This window comes from Notechis scutatus, chromosome 4 (assembly GCF_049901735.1).
Source record: "Notechis scutatus isolate UNSWTSFEM ecotype Mainland chromosome 4, rNotScu1.2, whole genome shotgun sequence".
NCBI lineage: Eukaryota > Metazoa > Chordata > Lepidosauria > Squamata > Elapidae > Notechis > Notechis scutatus.
Window position 1 is genome coordinate 100,047,895 of NC_142012.1, and position 23,925 is coordinate 100,071,819.

The 23,925-nt window shown below is 36.9% G+C and overlaps 2 protein-coding genes and 1 pseudogene across 21 annotated transcripts in view; 2 read left to right on the forward strand and 1 right to left on the reverse strand.

Annotated features, from left to right (window-relative positions):
- Positions 1-11,411, reverse strand: part of MARCHF5 (membrane associated ring-CH-type finger 5) — a 31,109-nt gene extending 19,698 nt beyond the window's left edge. The window contains exon 1 of one of the 2 annotated variants that reach the window (XR_015749360.1): positions 11,017-11,377. Coding sequence is in view for 1 of the 2 variants with exons in the window: in XM_087964234.1 (XP_087820360.1) it covers positions 11,017-11,060 (44 nt within the window). In the remaining variant the exon portion in view is untranslated. Of the gene's footprint in view, positions 1-11,016 lie in introns of both variants that reach the window. The other variant, XM_087964234.1, reaches the window with a different exon arrangement.
- Positions 11,412-11,557: 146 nt separating this feature from the next.
- CPEB3 (cytoplasmic polyadenylation element binding protein 3) overlaps positions 11,558-23,925 on the forward strand; it is a 103,901-nt gene continuing 91,533 nt past the window's right edge. For 4 of the 19 annotated variants that reach the window (XM_026670744.2, XM_087964227.1, XM_087964228.1 and 1 more), the window contains exons 1-2: positions 20,929-21,058; positions 21,285-22,174. In XM_026670744.2, coding sequence (XP_026526529.2) covers positions 21,296-22,174 — 879 coding nt within the window. In that variant the 5' untranslated portion in view covers positions 20,929-21,058; positions 21,285-21,295. Of the gene's footprint in view, positions 11,697-18,884; positions 19,004-19,074; positions 19,165-20,911; positions 21,059-21,110; positions 22,175-23,925 lie in introns of those variants that run through there. The other 15 variants (XM_026670739.2, XM_026670741.2, XM_026670742.2 and 12 more) reach the window with 10 other exon arrangements.
- LOC148130843 (uncharacterized) lies at positions 15,253-16,878 on the forward strand (annotated as a pseudogene).

Genomic DNA, 23,925 nt, shown 5'->3' on the forward strand with positions numbered 1-23,925 from the left:
AAATAATGCATACAGCATCACAAACAATGGCTGAATTGCAAAAGAATTGTATAATTATTTTTATAGTCTTGAACCTTTAGCATAATATGAATAAATATTATAACGGTAAAGGATTGCTGTCTGTCAGAAGATTTATCTTGTTATTGATATAGGAGAACACTAAATAAAACCACTGACTTAAGAATCTTAGCTCTTGCCACATTTTCCATTTTCTTGTAATGAATAAAACATTACTTTTAGCTAGTAACGTATCGGACAGCAATCTAAAATAGAAACAATTTGCTATGTCAAACAAAACACATCATCTCGTGGTCCTTACTATCTCTTAAGAAAGGTACAATAACCTTTAATGTTTTAAAGATCTTGAATATGGTTTAAAAATCAGGTGTTTTTTTTTAAAAAAAAATCTATGTATCTATTGCTTTTTACACAAAATACTTTCATACGCAAAAGACAACTTTTTGCATTTTTTTCACTCACATATCACTCAAAGATATTTCACTGAATGATTATAACCTTCCAGAAGTGGTCTAAAATTCTTTCTTCCAATCAATATTTATAAAAGGCAAACTGATCACATTTTTATTTTCTAGCATTTTGTGCTACAAAGTTGGCTATTACATCTGTTCAAATTTTACAGAAAGAGATTTATAGAAAGCCGAGAGTCAGAATCACACTTTTCAGCTAGTGTGAGATTTACACTGACAGTTTTGTTAGCCCTGTGTGTGATAAATTAGGATAAAACAAGAATATACGCATAGTCTTTTTACAAATCTAACAGTCATTTTCAAGGTGTCAACACAATTATTACCTTTCATTTTTATGTTAGATGAGGAAAGAATAGATTTGAACAGTTCACAGCATTTCTATGCAGGATGCAACAATCCAAAATATACTGTTGGACATAATAAGTTTATTTATTTCTTACTTTTATCCTGCCTTTATTATTATTTCATTATTTTTATAAAAACAATGAACATACATAATACTCCTTCCTCCCTCTATTTTCCCACCAGAGCAATTCTGTCAGATGGATTGGAGTGAGGGAGAATGATTGACCCAAGGTCTCCCAACTGGCTTTTACGCCTAAGAAGAGACTTCTATAATCCTAACTATTCAGAGCCCTTAAAGGGTGGTCTGAAGGTCTGCAGAGCTAGGAGACTAGAGACTACCCCATCCTGGATTCTCCCTTCGGCTCAGTGGAGAACTCACAATCTCCTAGTTCCCAGGTTAGTGTCTTAATCACTAAACCAAACTAGCTTTGGTTTACTTTTACTAGCAAAGAGTTTACTTTTCTCTTTTTAAAATAGGCAAATAATAAAATAACACTAAAGCTTCAGCAACATTCAACTTATGCAAATAAAGCAATACATTTCAAAACTTTCAACTGTTATAATTTTTGTAAATTTTGAATACTGACTCATTTGTATTTGACTGTCATTTATATCCTAGTTCTAACTAAAAATAAAATTAGACTGTAAAGAAGAAGAAAAAGTTGTATCTAAAAATAATTGCAACATTTTAATGAACCATTTTAGTTTCAATTTATCTGAAATTAAGCATTGGACTGTTTTTTAGGGTATATTCAAAGCACTAAAACATATCGGGTTTCAAGAGTAGGAATAAAGCTTTAAAGTGAAGCAAAACTGGTACAAGGCACTGTTTTGTTCAGAACAATATGAAGATATTTAAAAAGATCCTGTTAAAATATATTTAATTATACTTTCAAGTATATTTTAATCTACAAGATAGAATACTTCAGTTTTTAGAACTGAAAAGGCATTATGTGAACAATCTTAAGCAGCAATTTAAGCACTTAATCTCAATTATATTTAAAGATTTTACAAGCTTCGTATTGTAGCACTAAACTAAAATATGCTTTGTCATTCTCTGTCAGTAACACTAATCAACCACTCTTCCCCAGCACCTATCATGGTTATTAATTTATCTTGTCAGTAACTTCACAGAAAAAATAAAGGTGAGATAAAATGCCTTCTTAAATTAATCCTTCTTTGGGGAAGGTGATCTTCTTTTAATAAACATGTGAACAAAGATTCTAAATGCTATTGACAGCAGAGTCTTGTTTCACCTGTTATGTAAAAAGCTTAGAACATTTATTTTCTTTCTCAGAACAGACAGGAAGCAATGTGCTAGTGTATCTAAAATAATCATATTCTAAAAACTGAATTCTGGTGTTTACATATGGAAAACACTTAGCATTTGGAATAATTTCTCTTCACATTCCTTTTTCAAAATAACTCCCATATTTAAAGAATAAAAAAGGTTCCAATTTTTTTTGTATGGTCTATAATTATGTGGTAATTAGCTTTAAAAGTAATGCACAGTTGAAAATGGCATTTTAATATCAATGTAAGCACATAAAAGACTACATAAAAGCAGATACAATCATTTTTTTAATGGAAAAATGTGACAATAATGTGACATCATAATTATCATAACTTGACGACAATATATTTAATAGTCTTAATTATCTATCAGATTAGGGATACAGCCCACTAGCCCCTGAATTCTAAATAGAAGTCAGTATAATGTTTTTGCCTCTGTTACATAAGACTGCAAATACTGCAAAAGTACTGCTCAGCCTCTACAAACATTGATAGAAACAGATGAAGAATGATTCTTTACTGCTAATGGCAGAGAATGACAATGCACATTTAATATAGTGCTGCTATATGAGGAAATTCTATAGAATAATATAAAGCTTAAGTGGCTGCAAATGTGTATGTGGTACACATTATGACTTTTTCTAGAGAAAACATGCAGTGCATAGCTTTTAAAATTCACATAACTGGGAAGGGAGGGTGCAACAAATACAGCAGTCAGAATCCTTTTGAATGCCACCCAGTGGCCTCTCCCACTAGAATGCACTGGGTAAGGATTCGTCTTCACAACCTCTGGCTAAATCAAGCCTGGTTTTTCTTTTTTTGGCTTCTTCTGTCACACCAAATTTGCTCCCATGATGTTCTGTTTTCAGGCAGTTATCCTTCTGGACAACAGACAGAAGAGTTCTAAGTCTTTTTATATAACTGTCTCAAAATTCCTTTGAGATGAAAAAAATGCAAAGGCAAAAATATGCAGAGCATGTTTTTTTGGAATCTTTTCCCATTAATTTACCAAAGTGGTCATAGGACATGTCTGCATTTTCTTTTGTTATGTAGGAACGTGTTGCATCTATGTCTATGTGTGTTTTGGCAGCATTCTGTGCCATTTTCCACAAGGACACAATGGCGTTTTATTCTGATCTTTTTTTGGCCCACTCCCAGCTGGATCTTAACTAATCTATTTTCAAGTTTTATCTTTATTTGGAGGGGGGAGGGGTGACTTTTATGTTTGGTCGTGTTTTGTATTTGAAAAACAGAGTCCCAAACCCCTTTGTATAATTTTGGTCCATCTATTGCTGAGTTAGGGAAAAAGAAAGACACAGGTGTAGTTTGACTGGCTATGTGCCATCAAGTTGGTGTCAACTCTTGTCATCCACATAAAACTGGCTCTTCAGGACTTCCCACAGTGCATTCATCACCTGCACATTAGAACATTTCTCCGGAGACCTATATGCAATGTATCCAAAGTATGATCATTTAAGCCAGGTCATTTATGATTTAAGTGAGAAATCTGGGTCGACTTTCATTTTTTAACTTGACTTTCCACAATACTATCAGGAGTTTTTTTTCTTTTCTTTTCCCAAACACTGGATTTGAAAAGTATCAATAATTCCTATCCTGCTGCTTTAAAATCTACCATCTAACATTGTCCAATTAAAGAGTTTTTTAGGGTATTTGATACTGTTTATGGTTGGAAATGTAACTTTCAGGATTTTTATATACTTCTATCAATAAATAGTAAAAAAAAAACGTATACATTTTTTGTATACATTATACATTTTTTATCATGGCTTTACATAGGGAATAACTTTAGAAGTGCAAAACAGTATTACTGAAAGCCTCACAATATTACTGTATATTCATGCTCTCTTTAGAAAGCAATTTATGGTGCCAGCTTATATTATTATAAAGAAATAATTGTGATTTGTCAATTTCGACTATAAAAGCCCCTTATAATGTAAATAACTGTAAAATTCTCTAATATTGAGATTTCTACTTTGATCTTGATAATATACAGCCAAATTAATTAATAGCCATCCATGGCTTTATCTGCTATGACTTTGACTAGTTTCCTTTTTAAAAATCACTGAAGTTTGCTGATATCATCCAATTATATAAGTTGGAAACTTACAATCCTTTACTGTAAGATAATGGTTTATATTATATTAAAATGATATTTATACATTATTTAAACAGTATATTTTAAATAAAACCAAGAGATAAAACAACCAAGACTGCCATAGGGTACGGGCAATGGTCTGCCAGCACAGGAGAAGATTGTTCAGCAACTCACAAGCCACCACTTACAGTATTATTATTCCAAATCTATCTGCAGCAAAATAAAGGACTTGAAGATTATGCACAATAATTAGCCATGCCGGTGACCTGTGGATAGGTAAATAAATGTTCTTTTTAATTTCTCAGTATGACACAGAGAGACTGACATATCTTGCTATTTCCCATACCTGAGGGCTGGAACCTGGGTCTAGCCACTTCTAATCCAGCACTACACCACACTGATTTTTCAATTATACATCAATCTCTCAAAAGTATTGTCCTAGATTTTGTAAAATTTATATACTGCTTGGAACATAGGATTCTCCCCCCTACCACTGTTGATCCTACTGAAACAGAATAGATTTGTAATTAAACAATGCTCTGAAGCAGTGAAATATCAAAAGCATGAAAATCATAGTTCTTTGGTTTATTCCAATGATATCCTTTCTGACTGCAATATATTTTTATACCTTTGAGATAAAAGGGAAGCCACCATAAAATTTATCCCATGATAATGATAGATTGACTAGACTAACAGAAGACTCAGATATCTAAGTTCATACAATTGACCTAGTCATCTGGTGTAGGGGTCTCCAACCTTGGCAACTTTAAGACTGTGGACTTCAACTCCCAGAGTTCCTCACCCAGCAAGCGGGCTGAGGAACTCTCGGAGTTGAAGTCCACAAGTCTTAAAATTGCTAAGGTTGGAGACCCCTGATCTGGTGCAGGGGTCGCCAACCAGTAGGCCGCGGCCCACTGGTGGGCCATGAGAAAATTTTGGTGGGCCGCAGAGAAATCTCATCCCCACAAAGCAATTAATCCAGGCTTCGCAGAAACACAAGGCTGCGCCGCCCACATGGCCTGCGGGAACCCTCCCCGCCCACTCACTCCTTACCCGGTAAACTTGCCCACTAAATTGCTATTTTTCCTTTTTCCGACCATCATTTGTTCTGCTGTGCCGGGATATTTAGATTAGCTAGGAAGCAGGAAATGGTTGGATTTCTTGCTTTCTAGCTAGTCTTTAGATCTTCGGCTCTGCTTTTAAGCACAGCCGAACCTCCCTTAGGACTGAAGGTTTGCTTGCAAGCAAATTCAGTGCAGATTCACAGCAAGCAAATTTGAGAGACTGAGCTAGCTGATGACAGATATATAGATCACTGAATGATTCTGTGAGCAACTCAATCTGCCTGCCTGCTTTGCCTGATTTTGGATAAAAGCTTCTCTTTTTTTAAATAAAAAATTCAATATTTACATGTATGGTGTATTGTGAGTTAATTTTGTGAGTTTGCTTCCAAGCAAATTTTATGTGACAGATTGAGCTAGCCAATGGCAGATAGATAGATCTCTGAATGAATCTGTGATTCTGTGAGCAACTCAATCTGCCTGCTTTGCCTGATTTTGGGTAAAAGTTGCTCTTTTTTTATAAAAAAATTCAATATTTATATAAATATTTATATTTACATACAAGCCATGCCCAGCCAGTCACATGACCACCAAACCACACCCACAAATTAGGGCCACACCCACAGAACCGGTTAGTGGTCCCTGGGATCTAAAGTTATGAGTTTGGTGGTCCCTGAGGTCCAAAAGGTTGGCGACCCCTGATCTGGTGCCTATGATACCCATTGGCACAAAGGTTTTGTATATACTACCAATCCTAGATAGAAAATGTATCTCCTTATATAATTCACTCTACCTTGGATTCATTTGTATGTGGGGGGGAGCTTTATCAGGTTCTTAGTATTTTAGTATTTTAGTTCTGATAAGGATAAGCTGTCTTTTTCTATCAGATAATTTTCACTGGTTTCTTAGCTTCTCTAGCCACTGTAGTACTAAAGTTAAGAGACCATGAACTTGATTCCTTCATTAAACCTGGTGAAAGTAAATTCCATACAGACTTAATATTAATTTGTTTTGCATCTCTCTTTGTTCTAATACCTGATACCCAGGGCCTACAGCCATGCTTAATTAATTTAAATCTGTGATTGCTATAACTGCAACATTTTCAACCCAAATGTTTTCTTATAGTGACCACAAAACAAACAAGATCCTGTGGTGCTGGTATCATCATATTAAGCCTCTGAAGTGATCAGTGCTGAAGGATAATGGCAAAAAGAAAGGGGGGATGGTGGTGGATGGGTTTCCACATAGGTTCCTACTGAGTATCCAAAATTCAGTTCCATTCCACTGACTTCCTTATTCACCTATCTGGGATGGGTGTTGTTTTTTTTTTTAAAAAAAAGCTAAACTGAGGGCAAACAATAATCAGAATATTATATACATTTATTCAGAACATTATATAAACGTATTCATAAAAATCAATATCATAAACCAATCAATATTACGACTTTTAAGCTTGCTTCTTCAACCAATCCACCATCACCAAGACTAGGCACGCACGCCCCCAACTACCTCAATTCAAATTACAACTGGCCTTAAATGCAAGCTACTCAATGCAAGAAGCCTTGTAAATAAAATACCTGAATTTCTCCTCCTACGAAATACGGCTAAATTCGACATCATATTTGTCTGTGAAACATGGCTCAACGCATCTCTCCCTGACTCCACTACCTCAGTAAGAGACTATCATGTTTACTGATCCGATCGTGAAATCCGTAGAGGAGGTGGTGTTGCTCTCTTCTATAAAAAGTCCTTACATCTAAAAAACATCCAAGTTACCCAAGAGCTTGCTATTCCTGAGACCATTATCTGTGAACTGACCTTAAATATCACATTTCGGTTCTTATTATGTTACGTAGCCCCTGATGATGACATGTAAACAAGCTAAATACACTACTAACATGGACAGCATCCTGCCCACACACTTTTATCTTTTTTGGTGACTTCAATCTACCTCATATTAACTGGACCCCAAACGAATGTACAACTGAACCCATACATGCAACCTTCTACAATGCTGTAACAAATCTGGGACTGGAACAACTAGTAACCAACAATACTAGGCTTAACAACTGTCTCGATCTCATCTTCTGCAATAGTTTGAATTCAATTTACGATCTCATCTTCTGCAATAGTTTGAATTCAATTTACGGAATACAAATTAAAGAACTCTTTTCCAACAGTGATCACAACATGATTGGCTTTTGTCTCAACATACGTCCACACAAAAATTATCACAACGACAAAATCCCCAATTATAACTTCAAAAAAGGCAACTATGAGCTTATAATCAACGATCTCTCTTCCCTTGATTGGCAATTTCTATTCACTGGATGCAATACTGTTGAAGACCATTACAACATATTCTTACTAGAAATCAAAAGAGCCATCAAACTATATGTACCAATAACAACTCCCAAAACCAGGAAAAACAGATTACCCATAACAATAAGGAAGCTTCAATCCAAAAAGAGATCACTTTGGCGAAAAAACAAATCTGGTCATGTTGCCAACTTCAAAAGCCATTACAAAAATCTATGCCACCAGATAAAAACTGAATGCACCAATTATCACATTAAACAAGAGGAAAACCTTCTACGCACCAATTCCACCCATGCTTTTTACAATTTTGTAAACAACAAACTAAAAGACTCAAGGTCCATCCCACCCCTGAAAGGACCTAATGGCAAAGACTGCAATGACGACATCATCAAAGCAAACCTCTTTAACACATTATTTGGCTCAGTATTTGTAAACAGCAATGGATCAAGCCCAGTACTTCCTAGTCGAACCACAGACAACTACAATGATCGAATACATATCGATTTTACAGAAAACATTGTTGAAAAAGCACTGCACAATCTAAAACCATCTCTATCTATTGGACCAGACGGAATATGTGCCTACTTCTTAAAAAAGCTATCCACTGCCATAGCCAACCTCTAAGAATAATCTTTGAAAAATCTTTCAGGACCAACTCCTTGCCAAAACTATGGTCACAAGCCACCACGGTCATCCCCATCTTCAAAAAGGGAGACCCCAGCCTAGTTGAAAATTACAGACCAATTTCCTTATGCTGTGTCACCTGTAAAGTCATGGAATCAATTATTAACCAATCCATCATCCTCCACTTAGAAACAGATAACCTACTCTCTAATAAACAATTTGGTTTCAGAAAAAAACTATCATGTAATCTGCAACTCTTACACTGCAAAAACATATGGACTACACAACTCGATCAGGGCAAAGCAATAGACGCAATCTACCGTATTTGCCGGCGTATAAGACGACTGGGCGTATAAGACGACCCCCCAACATTTCCACTCAAAATATAGAGTTTGTTATATACTCGCCGTATAAGACTACCCCCTCTTCCGCACACCTTCCACATACCAAATAAAAGGTAAAAGAACATCAGATTTGATTTCAACATGTTAATTTATATTCAAATGCTTATGACATGCAGGAAAACTCACAAGGCTGTGAAAGTATGCCAAATAATAGAACATAAGTAATTTTCCGATTCAGAGCAGGTATAGTTCATAGTTTTATAAAATGTGTGTGTGTGCCTAAATTTCAAATTACCCATTTACCATGACTTGTCATGGACAGGCAACTTTATTAAAAGAATTCTATTTCAGCTAAGCCGGAAAGACACAAATAGGGCCTGCAGAAGCATAATTTTCACTCTGATATTAATTGTGGCAATGTTGCATTTTAAACTAGCCATGATTAATTATATCCAAATTTTCACACCCACACTCCCCTTCCTTTAGCTTTCTGAAAACCCCACATTCGCAGATCCCATTTTAGCAATGCATCTAAGATTTGACTTGCCAGCCACTATCATTAAATTATGCTTGCTAAAATATGAACCCCCCCCACTTGGAGGCATGTTTTTCAGGGCAAAAAAGTCGTCTTATACGCCGGCAAATACGGTACATAGACTTCTGTAAAGCCTTTGATTCAGTAGTACACGACAAACTACTCCTAAAACTAAAATCTTACAGTATCTCTGGACACCTGCATAACTGGATAGAAGCATTCCTGTCAAACAGACAACAAATGGTCAAAACTGGGAGCGTCCTATCAAATTCTGTACCTGTCAACAGTGGTGTCCCCCAAGGCAGTGTTTTAGGACCAACTCTCTTCATACTCTACATAAATGACCTCTGTGATATTAAGAGCAACTGCATTCTTTTCGCTGATGATGTAAAGCTGTTTAATACCACAGACAATACTGCTACCCTTCAAAAAGACCTTGACTATGTATCAGAATGGTCAAACAAATGGCAACTTCAAATCTCAACAAATAAATGCTCCATCTTGCATATTGGCAAAAAAAAATCAGAAAATAAAATACAAGCTCGATTGCAGTCAAGACCTTGTTGAGGATCCAAACTTTGTCAAGGACCTTGGAGTACTCATCTCAAATGATCTAAGTGCTAGAGCCCACTGTAACTACATAGCCCAAAAGGCATTAAGAGTTGATAATCTCATCCTACGTATCTTCTTCTCTGGTAATATCACACTACTAACTAGAGCATACAAAACATTTGCTAGACCAATACTCGAATACAGCTCATCACTCTGGAACCCACATTACGTATCTGATATTAGCACAGTTGAGAAAGTCCAGAAATATTTCACAAGAAGAGTTCTCCACTCCTCTGCTCCTTGCAGAATACCTTATACCACCAGATTTGAAATTCTAGACCTAGACAACCTAGAACTACGCTGTCTTCAGTCTGATCTAAGTATATTATATAAAATCATAAATTGCAATGTCCTACCTGTCAATGAATACTTCAGCTTCAATCATAACAATACAAGAGCACACAATAGATACAAACTCAAGGTTAATCGCACCAAACTTGATTGCAGGAAATACGACTTCAGCAACAGAGTGGTCAATGTCTGGAATACTCTACCTGACTCTATGGCTTCTTCCCCAAACCCCAAAAACTTTAACCTTAGACTGTGTACTATTGACCTCACCCCTTTCCTGAGGTCTGTAGGGGGCATGCATAAGCACACCAACGTGCCTACCGTCCCTGTCCTATTGTTTTTTATTTTTCTTATAAGTATCTATCTCATGTATTCAAAACTATATTTATTCTTATACCTGTATCTTGTAAGCGACTGACAAATCAAATCAAATGTAAATGTATGACATCAACTCAATTTCAACTGGAATATACGGGTGATTAATAATAATGTCCGAGGTGTCATTCATTTTTGCTCTTGAAAGATGCCTCAACCGCAACAAATTACAACCCACAGACCTCTTTTTCCTCCCCTCGCGTCCTCCTAAATAAGCAGTCCTCTATTTATTTTTATTTTTTTATTTATTTGATTTGCCAATTGTTTACAAGATAGTAAGTATAAGTGTATACATAGTTGTGGATACATGAAATGGGTACATATAAGAAAAATAAAAGAATAAGAGAAACAATAGGACAGGGACGGTAGGCACGTTGGTGCGCTTATGGCCCTTTATTTATGCTACCCGGCCCTTTATTCCACCGGCGTCTCTTTATTGTGGCCGCGTCTCTCAGCTGAGGGAAGGCGGGACATTCCCAGAGGCTTCTTCCCCCGCCACCCCTCCGTCGCGATCGGCTCCGTGTCTCTCTGCCCCCCTTGACGCACCTCAGCAGGTCGCCCGTCACTCGTCCCCCCTCCCCCCCACAACTTTACTCCTGCTCTCTTCTCCTACCTGTCCAGGGTCTGCGACACTACAAAGCCCGTCTGTTCCGACATCCTCCCCGGGTGCGGGAAACCCGGGGGCTCGGCTAAAACAGGCGCCAGCAACCACTCTAGAAAGCAAGGCCCGGAGCCTGCCAGGAGGAGGGGGTGGGCAAAACAAACAAACAAACAACCCCCGAGTGCCCGGATGCTTCGTTCGCGGTGACAAAAGACGCCACCGAGGACGAGAGCCGCTCGCACACCTGGCAACCTGCGAGAGAGCGCGCGAGACTGAGAGAAAACGGAGAAAGAGGAGGGGGAGAAAAAAAAAAAAACAAGGCCGCGACCTCCGAGCAAGCGAGAGACGAGAGGGGAGGAGTAAGAGCCACTGCGCACGCGCCGGCTCTTACCTCACAGAGGAACCGCTACTGTGCTCCCCCCCCCCGGTCTGGCTGTAAGCGAAACTGCCGTCAGCGCTCAAGTCACCATGGGAGATGTAGTTCCCGCTCCTTGCTACCCGTGAGGGGATTTAAATCCCCCTTCTTTCCCCCCACCCCCGCCCGCCCTTTCCTCCTCCTTCTAACGGCGCGCGCGTTGAGGTTGCTCTCACCCCCGTCCTTAAGCCGCAGCTGGGTGTGTGAGCGCGAGGCGGGTGGCATTTTTGCCTTCGGCTGCGGACGCGGCGAGATGGCTACGCTCGCTGCGGGAAAGGTCAGCACCTCGCCCCTGTCAATTTCTCTGCGGGTTGGCTTTTCCTTTCGTCCACCTTGTCTCGGTCCCTTCTTGGGGGAGCGGGAAAAAACGGGCACCGATTCGTAGTTAGGTGTTTATAATGTGAATTACATCCTTCCCCCCCAAAAAAACCATGGCTTTCTTTTTCTTACAGGTTTGTCTTCTATGTCGTTCTCCTATTTCCCAAGTCTCATCCGAGACGATTTATTATTATTATTATTATTATTATTATTATTATTATTATTATTATTATTATTATTATTATTATTATTATTATTATTATTATTATTATTATTATTATTATTTTTATTTTTATTATTTTTATTATTTTTATTATTTTTATTATTATTCCAACTTGACCAATAAAAATGGGTGGCTCCTTAGCTGTCAGTAGCCAGAAAGAATGTGAGGAAAACAAAAGGAGAACCAGCCTCACCTGGATGAGGCAAATTGCTCTTTTTTGAAGATACATACCTTCCTCCTCTTTCCTCCCAGTGAAGCTCTTAAAATTAATGTTGAATTGGGGAGACAAACCCTGTCATAATTTTGGGACTGTGTTTTGGTGGGGTAGCCTCTTAAAATATGTCAACTCCTAAAGGAAGAGTTGGTATTTTCTTTAACCTGCATGTTGTTTACAGAGCTACATGAAATGGAGCAGAAAGAAGAAATGTCCCAGGCAAGAAGCGTTGAACTTCCAGCTACTATCTAGATGTCAGATTTTTAAAAAATTATATCAGGATGATGTAGTAGATAAAACATAGTACATGGGGGGTGGTGGTCTTGGTGCTCTCTGAGCTTGGTTGTTTTCTTGCAAATGTTTCACTACACAAACTGATGATGTTACCTAGTTTGGATAATGAAATGTCTTCAGGAAAACAACCAAGCTCAGAGAATCACCAAGGACTCCTCATTTCAACTCTGACCACAAATATTCTCCTCTATCGAAACATGGTAGGTACAGTATACCTACTTTGTTAGAAAAAAGAAAACCAAGAAACCTAACCAGTGGCTTGGTTCACACCACACACTTATCCACGGTTAACAATCAGAGTTTATTCCATTAACCCATTTTTTTTTAGTGTGAAATAACAGTTGAAACCATAATGTAATTACATAGGCTAAATTCCCTCAATGGGCTATGCTAAAATACATATGGCAAGTTGTTTTTCGGTATATTGTACAAACAGAGTGGGTTTTCTTCTAGGAATCTAACAGAAATAATGCTAATGTTACTTTAGCTTTGTTTTTGTTTTTTTAATGTAGATTAAATAGGTCCATCTGGCTTAGAAGATTGCAGATGGCTTTGGTTTAAGAGTTAATAGTTGGGGATTGACCAAATTTTGTATCCTTAAAAGTTGTAATCAAAAATTACAGTTTGTTTTCAAATGGATCCTCTCATTTCTAAACTACAAATTTAAAACTATTCAATGGCCTAATTTGGTCATTTTGGTTCCAATAGCCTAATTTAATGATTTTTGTTTCCCAAAGAGAGACAATTTATTCTTTTATGTAGAGCTAAAGCTCATTTATTTATCAAGAACTAGCAATTTTTCTCCTATCAATTTTAAATACATATCAGCTGCTAGCTTGTTCACCTGATAAACACTAACAAGACACATAGTAGGATATAATAATTTGTATAGCTATTTTAATAATGGGATGTCTTATTTTTAGGGAACTAGTTTTCTTATCAATATGTCAATTGAATATAAATACAAAATGTTATGTTTAATATAGAACTCTGTATGCTGAATTTTATATGAAAAACTACCTGTTTTTGCATTCTACCCATAGCATTTGATATCAGTTCCATATTAATTTTGCAACCATAAGAATCAGTGTATACCAGTTTTTCTCAACATACTTCAGTTATGTTGTATTTCTAATTCTGTTACTCACAGCCTCATCATTTTCCTTAAGAGAATCATGAACTTACATCAAGTTGTGAATTGAGGGACAATGTTATACTGTTGTAAATATAGCTACAAGCTGATCTTGTCTTTTTTTCTCAAATCTCTAATGTTCATTTATTTTTCAGTTTTGGGTATAACATGTTGTCTTTAAGAAACATATGACTATTTAACTTGAAAGACAAAATTTAGCTATGTTTTATACTATTTCTAAACTTTTTGAAGGTTTCATTTATAGAAATACAGAAACAATATTGACTTTAAAGTGGTAGATTTTGCGCAAGTCTTTGGACCTTCAATATCACGGGTGTCAAACTCGCAGCATCACGTTGCCATCACATGATGTTTCGTGATGTTTTTCCCATTTGCGGAGCTGGGGTGGGCGTGGCCTGCGTGTGATGCATCTGGCCCATGGGCCGCCAGTTTTACACCACTGTTCTATATGTTTAACTTCCAAATAACCTATCATTATGCAATGAGACAAATGTTGAATTCTACCAGTATTTAATACTCTGGATATAGAAATGAATAGATAGAAGAAACCCTGGGGAAAGAATGAGTAGATGTCACTGTATCTTCTGCTCTAATAACACATAAATACTTGTTCTCCAGGGTACATTCTCCTTATTTTACTGTTTGTTCCAAAATACTGTAACTTTAAATAAAAATATCCCTTACTGTTCTACATTTGAAGAGTTTGCCCTTACATGAAATTGTTTATTTTCATGCCCTTTCACAACATAAAATTTCTTCCAAGTCACATCTGACTCCTGGTAATTTTAAGGATGTGTCTATTAGGGCTTTGACAATAATCAAAACTTCATAAAAGATACTTCCAGTGACATTTTCTCTATCTTGAATTAATCTACAAAATTCAAATTTTGGTATTTAATCTGCAAATGCATATACTAACTAGTATGTTATGTTTATCCTACCTAACACATTTTACATTGCTTTCATTGTTCAGACAATGAGAAAACATTTTGTTTCTAAATATATAATAATGACCTTGTAATACAAAAAATATTTTTTTAGTAATTTAATCTTCTAATTAAGGTTTCAGTGGAATCTATCTAGAATGCTTTATTCATTCATTTTTTATGTTGGGCCTTTCGTCTCTTTCCTATTAAAAGAAAACATGTTATTCATTAGATATTTCAGCCACGTTTTAGGACTTCCTCATCTATAGTTTAAATAAATTTTCATCCTGATTTTATTTTTTATTAAATTGATAAAACAACAAAAATGCAAAAATAAGAAAAGGGAAAGAAATATACACTGATAAAGAAAACATTACAGAGAAAATTTGAAAGGAAATATGATTATAGAATGAAAATGAAAATAGATTATATAAAAAATAAGAAAAAACATTCTAATAGCCATTCTCCTCCCACCCCCTGCCCCCCTCCCCCATTTTTCCTAATTGCTAATTGCTACTTAAATATTTTTATACCATAGTTTGTGTGATTGTTGCTCATTTTTATTGTGGATTGTTTTAATTATTTTAAACAGCTTCTCTTTTTTCCTCAGAAGCCATATTTCTATATCTTAGTTTGCCTTCTTGAGTAATACGTTTTATATAAAGGAACAATTTCTGCTTAAATTTGATATCTCCTTTGATCTTAATGAATTCATCAGTAAGTTCATATTGCTTTCTTTGATTTACCATTATCTTTTTCACAATGCTTTGACTTCTTATTAATCAAGTCTACAGGCCTGGGATTCGAAGTAATAACCAGATCCAACTCTGTTTAGCTTTCTGAGATTAGCCAATGCTGGCTAGATGCTGCCATCTAGCTGGGCCATCCACAGTATGTATTGATGTGGTTTACATATGACTAATTCTAAGAAATTTTGTTTATCATAATTGCTTGGTTATTATTGTCAATTGTAGAACACATGTATCACTTCAAAGGAAACCAGAGTGACTTATATTCCCAATATATGGGGTTAGAACAATAAATCAAAATAAATAAATAAAATGGGTCAAATTAGCAAAAGCAAGAATTTTTGACATTAAACATAAAAAGAAAAAGTAATCATCAAAAACCCTTCAAAAAGTGATACCCTAGATTCATATATAAAGTCAAAAAATTATATTACTTCAATTAAGTATTTTACTTCCTTCCTCTGCGGGCGCTCTTAGCCAGTGTTGATAGGAGGGGAGAGATCCAGTCCTTGTCCACTGCTTTTCGGGGTTCCACAGGGCTCAGTACTCTCTCCGCTCCTGTTCAACATTTATATGAAGCCGCTGGGTGAGATTATCCATCACCATGGGCTGAGGTATGACCAATATGCTGATGATATTCAACTGTATGTCTCGATCCGTGGTGAGTTAAGTGATGCCATGTCCTTCCCCTCGTAGTGCCTAGAGGCTGTTAGAGCTGGATGGGGAGCAACAGGTTATAAACCCCTGCAAGACCGAGTGGCTATGGGTTTGGGGTTTGTTGGCTCCGGGAGAATTGCCACTTTTGGTCTTGGATGGGGTGGCACTACCCCAAACAGACCTTGTGCGTAATCTAGGGATTCTCCTGGGCCTGCGACTCCTGCTCAAAGAGAAGGTGGCGGTCGTGGCCAAGAGGGCCATTTCCCTACTGTGGGTTGTGCGCCAGTTATGCCCTTTCCTGGAACAACGGTCCCTACTCCCAGTCACTCATGCCCTAGTTACTTTCCGTCTTGACTATTGGAACACACTCTACATGGGGCTGCCCTTGAAGAGCATCCGGAAGCTCCAATTGGTGCAAAATGCAGCAGCCCGCATGGTTTTGGGCAGACCTCGGTGTGCACATGTATCACTTCTCCTGTAAGAGCTACATTCGTTGCTGATTTGCTTCTGGGTGCAATTCAAGATGCTGGTTGTCACCTTTAAAGCCTTCATGGCTTGGGACCAGGTTATCTGAGGGACCATCTCTTGCTGGTCACATCTACCCGACCCATCAGAGCGTGGAGGCAGGGAATGTTGTGGGCCCCATCCCCAAGGGAGATACAGCTGGTGGGAGCCAGAAGAAGGGCATTCTCCGTGGTGTCTCCCTCTCCCTGGAACATAATTCCCCCAGAGATTAGAACGGCCCCCACTCTAATACTCTTCTGGAAGGTGCTGAAGACCTGGTTCTGCCAGCGGGCCTGGGGAACCCAGAGCGGGATGGAGCCCATTAAATGGCTCGTGTGATCTGTCACCGGAGTGGGAGGTGATTTTATTATATTGTACTATATTAGTTTATTTTATTCTTTTTGTTAGTTTTGTTGTTTTAAATGTGGTTTTATATTCTGTAAGCCGCCTTGAGTCTCAGTGGGCAAATAGGCAGCAATATAAATTCTATAAATAAATAAGTAGTAAGCAATTTACAATGTTGGTATCACAAGCAAAACAACTTCACTCCTTTTGAAGATCTCCCTAAGTGAGTCAGTAAAAAGAATTTGGGGCAAAACATAATGCTGAATGAAATAATTGAGTAGTATGAATATATGTGGGAGAAATTATCCTTGCCGTCTTTAATTATACATTTAAATTGGACTAGAAACTAAAATGGAAACTAGTACAGATCAAATAACAGTGTGATGTTTCAGGGTGCCGTCTTCAGAGAATAGCTGGCTTTCAACCAATAGAATTTTTGTTATGTTTGGCTTCTTTTAGTAATTTAGTCTGGAAAAGGCAATTGACAGTATTTGGCTTTAACATGCCACAGTTAATAAAAATACATTTCATTTAGTTGACACCATCTGTGAATCTATTACAGAATGCTCTCAGACTATGAATGAATATAATTTGCCCTTGCCCTTAAATGGCAACTGTCCAGTAAAATAAAACTTTATTGTACTGTATTTATTTTTCCACACATCCAGACTTCCACACCACTCTCAGACATTAGATCAAAGTTCCAACTGCTTCCCTCAAAAAGAACAAAAGGGAGACTAGAGTATAATGCTTTTATTGGGAGACAGACCCCTTGAACCACATCTGAACAAATATGGCTAGAATTCATTTGCTCAGGTATAATTAAAACAGATGATTCAGATATTTAAATTCAATATAATTTAAAATTCCAAAAATTATGAAAATAAAGCTCCTTTGTACCTTGGCATATAATATCTGAAGCTACCTTATGATGGAATGCTTAGATCTTTTATGTCTTCCCCATGTAATTTTGTCAGACAAAATGCTACAGGCAGTAACTGGAAAAACAGATATTTCTATGCATTAACTTAGTATTTAAAAGTTAATCCATCCTATTAATTGAAGTGATTTGTAATTCCAGCACGCTGGATAGTCACACAGAGTTTAAGAATTTTTAGTAGGAAAATGCCAGATGCAATGTTTTGAAATACGTTGATTTATATATTTGCTCATTCTTATTGTTATATTTGACTTGAAGACATATGAATGTTGTTAAATATATAAGTCAATTATTTCATTAAAAGGATATTAAAATATTTTGATGAAAAAAAATAAAATCTACAGTCAGTTCCTGTAGGTTTCTTAAAATTATAATTTCTTTATTTACAGTTACTAACTAGAAGTTTCCCACCATAAAGAATGTTATGAAAATATAGTATGTTACATTTCTCATTTGTTTTAACAGAGTTTCTACATGTAAAGTCAGTTATGGAAAAGAGAAAATCAATTGTCATATTATCCATGATATATTTTAATTTAAAGTCACATAAGATTTTGTGTATGACTGTGTGCGTGTGCATATTGCCTGAAGAGAAGGGCTAACTTTCATTGTAAACAGTAAGAGATAATACTAAGGGATTTTAAAAAATCCATGGATATATGCAAGAATGGAATACGTATGATTTTTTTAAAAAAAATTTGCAAAGCAGGGAGAAGTAGAGACACAATAGATCTGAATATATGTTGATATATATATATATATTAAACCTTTTTAATGGAATGAAATCCAGCTGCTTAGTTAAGGTCTAAGGTTATAATAACTTACTTTGGGTAGCTATTACCCGGTTGATTCAGATACGATATAAATCTTTAAAAAACAAGGAAACGTTCGCGTTTTGATCCATGTCTAAATTAAGATCAATTATTCATATATGATTAAGTAACTATTATTTCCAAACGTACCTGTTAGGCCAGTTTTCCTTGTTGAAAATCTATATAGCCGTAGTTCCTGTTATTAAACGTGCCTCGCTGGTTTGAATAGTGTACTACAGTATTCTCCCAGACTGCCTCTGTTCAAAAGAGCTCATTCGCATAAAACTTCAACCCCCACAATTCCACTCGCGCGCATGCGCCTTAAGCTTACAGTTGTCAAAGTGCTCTTGCCAGAGCAATTTCTATTTATCATATACCAAACCCGAAAGAAGGAAATAGACATACTGTCCCTACCTTTCATTGCTCTTTAAATACAGAACACTCAAAAGGTAAATGTTCTGGGCATCTTGCCTTGACTGTGTGGGTTACTGCATGCAAATGAAGTACGAAGGGGATATTTTTTCTGTAGTATACTTTGGATTGACACAAATATATTCAGTGGGAGAAAAAGGGGTGGAGAAATCAGGGGACTCTGGATATTAACCTACAAGTAGGTATTTGGCTACCTTTTTTTTTTAGAGCAACGTCCTTTTTTTCTGGTTCAGATTGTCTACATTCACTAAAAATGGATTTTGACCTTGAGAGAGAAAGGTGTGATTTTTAGTGAAATCTTAAGTGTAATATGAAGTTCTTAGTGGTATTTAAATCAGTTGTTATAATATAGCTTATCTACATTGAAAGACATAGTTTTAATAATATCCTTATTTATAGAAATGTTTTCATAAATAGGCATTTTAAAACCCGATGCAGAGTAATATCCCTGATTTTTTTCCTTTTGCATGAAATATTCTGTGTGTATATTGTCTACACTACTGCTTTGATTAATTTGATCGGAGTGCAGCTAATAGAAAACTACACAAAGGCTTTGATATTATGGCTTGCTGCAGTGCTGCTTTAAAGGTTTGCCTGCACCCCCTACAGCAGCGTCAGAACTGCGTGCAAAGATGCGCTAGTTTACTCCTTTTGGGGATTCTGAATTTAGCTTAGAAGACTCTATATATGCACCCTCTGCAACACGTTATTTTTAGCTCGTGTGTAGATCAGTAGTGAAGAAAATTATTTCTGTGAACTATCCTGCTGTGGATGAATATCCGTACAATATATGCTGCTGGCTGTTCTTACTTGATTGACTAACTATCTGTTTGAAGAGGAATGATAAATTTATGAATCCCTGGAATAGGAGAGACGTGTGAAAGAAAATTACTATGTTCATAATTCTCTTAAGTCCTAAGCAGCTGCTGTTATGACGCCTTGATTACTTCTACCTATGCAGTTAAATTGCAAGAAAAAACGAGTGATTTCAACACCGGGTGAAGGGGTGGGGGAGGGAGAAAGGGAAGGGAAGAAAGCCACGACACAGCGTTAGATTTTGAATGTTGTACTACTAACTAAATCAGCTTATAAAGTTCAGTATGTTACATGGATGGCTGCCTTTACTCTATTTTACTTTTTCTCATAGCTTTCTTATAAAAAAAGCTAATGAATGTTCTTGCAATTATTTGTGTATTTATTACATTTTCAACTGTCCAGTAATAAAAGATTTTTGGAAGGATATTAACATGAATGAAAGTAATGATACTTAAATATTTCTGAAAGTCTAGTTATTTACAATGGACAGTATTTTAAGTAATGTATGCATACTCTAATTCTGCAATTTGCCTTTGGAAAATTGTTACAGCTGTTGAATACTTTTATCAATTTTGAGGGTTTCAGTATTTGAGTATTTTTAAGCCAAAATAAATTATTTTTAAAGAAGGGTTAATCTACGAAGGCATTCATATTATAAAGGAGTGTAACTGAATTCAGTTAACTTTACTCTCAACCACAACGCTGAATTCTTTAAAATATACGAATGGGTTACGTTGTGTTGTATTTAACGTGCTTGAAAGGAATACAGAAGCAAGTCGGAAGCAAACCAGTTATTAAGCCGGTTTTATCCAAAATGGTTGTTAAAGCGAGCCAAACTGAATATTTTGTTATGTAGGGTACTTTCCTTCTCTCCTCTCGTCTCGTCTTGAGCGTCTACGCTTATTCTAGACTTGAGCTCGGGGAACTGTTTCGAATTAGTTGGCTGAACCTTTTTGTTGATTAATCAAAATGGGTATTCGGCTCCTTTAAAAGTCTATTCATAGGAAAGGGGTGGAGAAGAGTAAAGGCTGCTGTCTTTTTAACCTTGCTGAAGGACGCAGCAGTATTTATTGACGTATGCAAATAACAGGGGAGGAGGGTGTACGGAAAAACAGGAACCAGAATCAGTTTCTCATTGCAGGGCGAGAGCTCTGAGTTCCGGTATAAGAGAAAGAGACGTGGCGAAATTGCTGTAAATCTGTGCCCTATAAGCACATTTTTCCTTTGCACTGAAAGGAAGCAAGACATCGAAAAGGGTGAAACCTCTTCAAATGTGTTTTTAGAGGCAATGGGAACCGATCGTGCTGATCCAAACCGTTTACCCCTAAGGGGAGTGGGGGTGGGGATTACGTACTAGTATTGCTGTGTCTTGCAATTTGCGGCGGCATTATACTAGCAGTGGAATTGTAGCGAGCAGTGGAAGGCTAAAGCAGCTTTATGAATGTTAATACTCTATGGTTTTTCCTTTTTTCCTCCTTTCAGCTGCGCAAACCATGCAGGATGATTTACTGATGGACAAAAGCAAAGTCCAGCCTCAGCAGCAGCGGCAAGATCCAAACGCAGCAGAAGCTCCTTCTACACCCATAACGTCAGAGACACCCAAATCAGAGGACAGTCCAGTGACTAGCATCGGCTCAGCAGCTCCTGCCCAAAATAGCAAAGAAAAGATGCAAATGGAGTCTCCCATCTTGCCGGGCTTAAGTTTCCACCAGCCTCAGCAGGAGCCTACAGCCGGCACGTCCTTGTCTCCCTCCTTCGGAAGCACTTGGTCTACAGGGACCACAAACGCAGTGGATGATAGCTTTTTTCAAGGGATTACCCCAGTTAATGGGACAATGCTTTTCCAAAATTTCCCTCATCATGTCAATCCTGTTTTTGGAGGCACTTTCTCCCCCCAGATTGGCCTAGCTCAGACTCAGCACCACCAACAACAGCAGCAGCAGCAACAACAAGCACAGCAGCAGCAAAGGAGGTCACCGGTCAGCCCTAATCAGGCATCTTTTGCCCAGAGAAATGCTGCTTACAGCCATCAGCCCATCATGACCAGCAAACCTTCTTCCTCTTCCACTTCCACCTCTTCTCCTTCCAGCTGGAATAACCATCAGAATGCAGCTTGGAGTACACCTTCCAATCCTTGGGGTGGGCTGCAAGCTGGCAGAGACCCTCGAAGGGCAGTAGGTGTGGGAGTTGGTGTGGGAGTGGGAGTTGGTGTGCCATCCCCACTCAATCCCATTTCACCTCTTAAAAAGCCCTTTTCTACCAATGTTATTGCCCCACCGAAATTTCCTCGGGCTGCTCCTCTAGCTCCAAAATCCTGGATGGAAGACAATGCCTTCAGGACAGACAATGGCAATAATCTATTGCCTTTTCAGGTAAAGTCCTTTCTTGGAGTGCAGAACAGGGTGGGTTGGTTGGGAGAGAGGATGGGCAGAGATATTTTAGCATTTGTCTTATAATTTAATCCTGTAAAATTGAATGTTTTTGTCATTACAGTTTATGCTAGCATTAGGTAGCAGTCTTCCTATAATTAAACCTATGTACTTTGTAGACAGCATTCACATATGTTAGTGATTCAAAAACAAATTAGATTATTTCTAAGCTTCTTGTTTCCGTTTGATTTTGAAAATATTTGCATTTTGGTTCTAGCTCTTTTCCTTAATATTTGCCTCCCATTTTATGCATTTTAACTGAAATGTTATTTAAAAATGGGAAATACAGAGTTTCAAATCTTGTCTAGGTGGTTTCATATTGTAAATTAAATAGTATGACCAAATCCAACAACACTTGAGGAATCTGTTTAATTATCCTTTCCACATTAAAGGGCCAATCCCTTTTGTTAAAACTGCTCTGGCTCACTAATGCTGAGAAATGAGGTTCAACAGGATTGTGTTTGCAAAATTAGGCATATGAATGCAAATAACATGCTGAAATTGCTAAAATGTAATCATGATAATATGTTCAGGGTGTGGATTTAAATAGATTTTAGGAAGAGGCTTGGGTGTGTATTGACCTGAATAGCATTTACTATTAATAAGAACATGTATAATGGCAATACAGAGATTAAGACACATTAAAATATTTGTGTGGAGTAAACAATTTGATTTTTTTCATACTCAATATCTGAGGAAAGATACAATAGGACATGACCTTCACAGCCATATTGCAATGGGGCCTATTTACTAGCTATATAAGCCTTGAAATATTTAAAGCGGCAGTGTCTTACAATGGTTTTGTTATCTAAGAGGTCAAGACAGATCAATTGCAACAACTGAGACTGAGTAAAATTGAAGCTTTGCAATTTTAATGTGGAATGGAACTTTAGTTGGTATTAAATGTTTACTTAAAGCATGTGGGCCAATTATTCAGTTATATCATATCCAAATCAGTTTATTAAGATAAAAGCTTTTCTGTATTCTAATGTATTTTACCCATAAGCTATTATAAGTAAATATGTATTAGATTCTTTGTACAGTGAAATTAATTTTGGTTTTGCACTACGTTTTTCAATACATACAATATAATATAAACTATTATAAAATTACAATGTATTCAGTGGTACAGAATATCAACTTACTAATGCTGTTTCATTTCATTTAGTGACCTGCTGTCTTTAGACTTCCATTTGATACTTCACTCTGTTTGAACAAAATAGTTAATAATTTTTATTGGTTCTGCAGTGGCATATTTCTGCCACTTAGTATTTTAATCTTAAAACTAAAGGATAGATTCAGACTTTTTAAAGTCATGCTATTTTTTAAAATTGTATTCCAATGTGGCATTCTAAAATTCATAATTACAGTAAGGTATTCCTCAATTTACAACCACAATTGAGCCCAAAATTTCTGTTGCTAAGTGACACATTTGTTAAGTGAGTTGCCCTATTTTATGACCCTATCTTCTGGTTGTTAAGCAAATCACTACAGTTAAATTAGTAACTCAGTTAAGTGAATCCGACTTCCCCATTAACTATGCTTGTGAGAAAATCATATGACCTTGGGACACTGCAACCATCATCAATGAGTCAGTTTGATCCTCAGTTTGTTGAGAATTTTGATCCTGTGACCATGAGGTTGTTGCACTGATCATAAGTGTGAAAAATGGTCATAAGTCACTTTTTTCACTG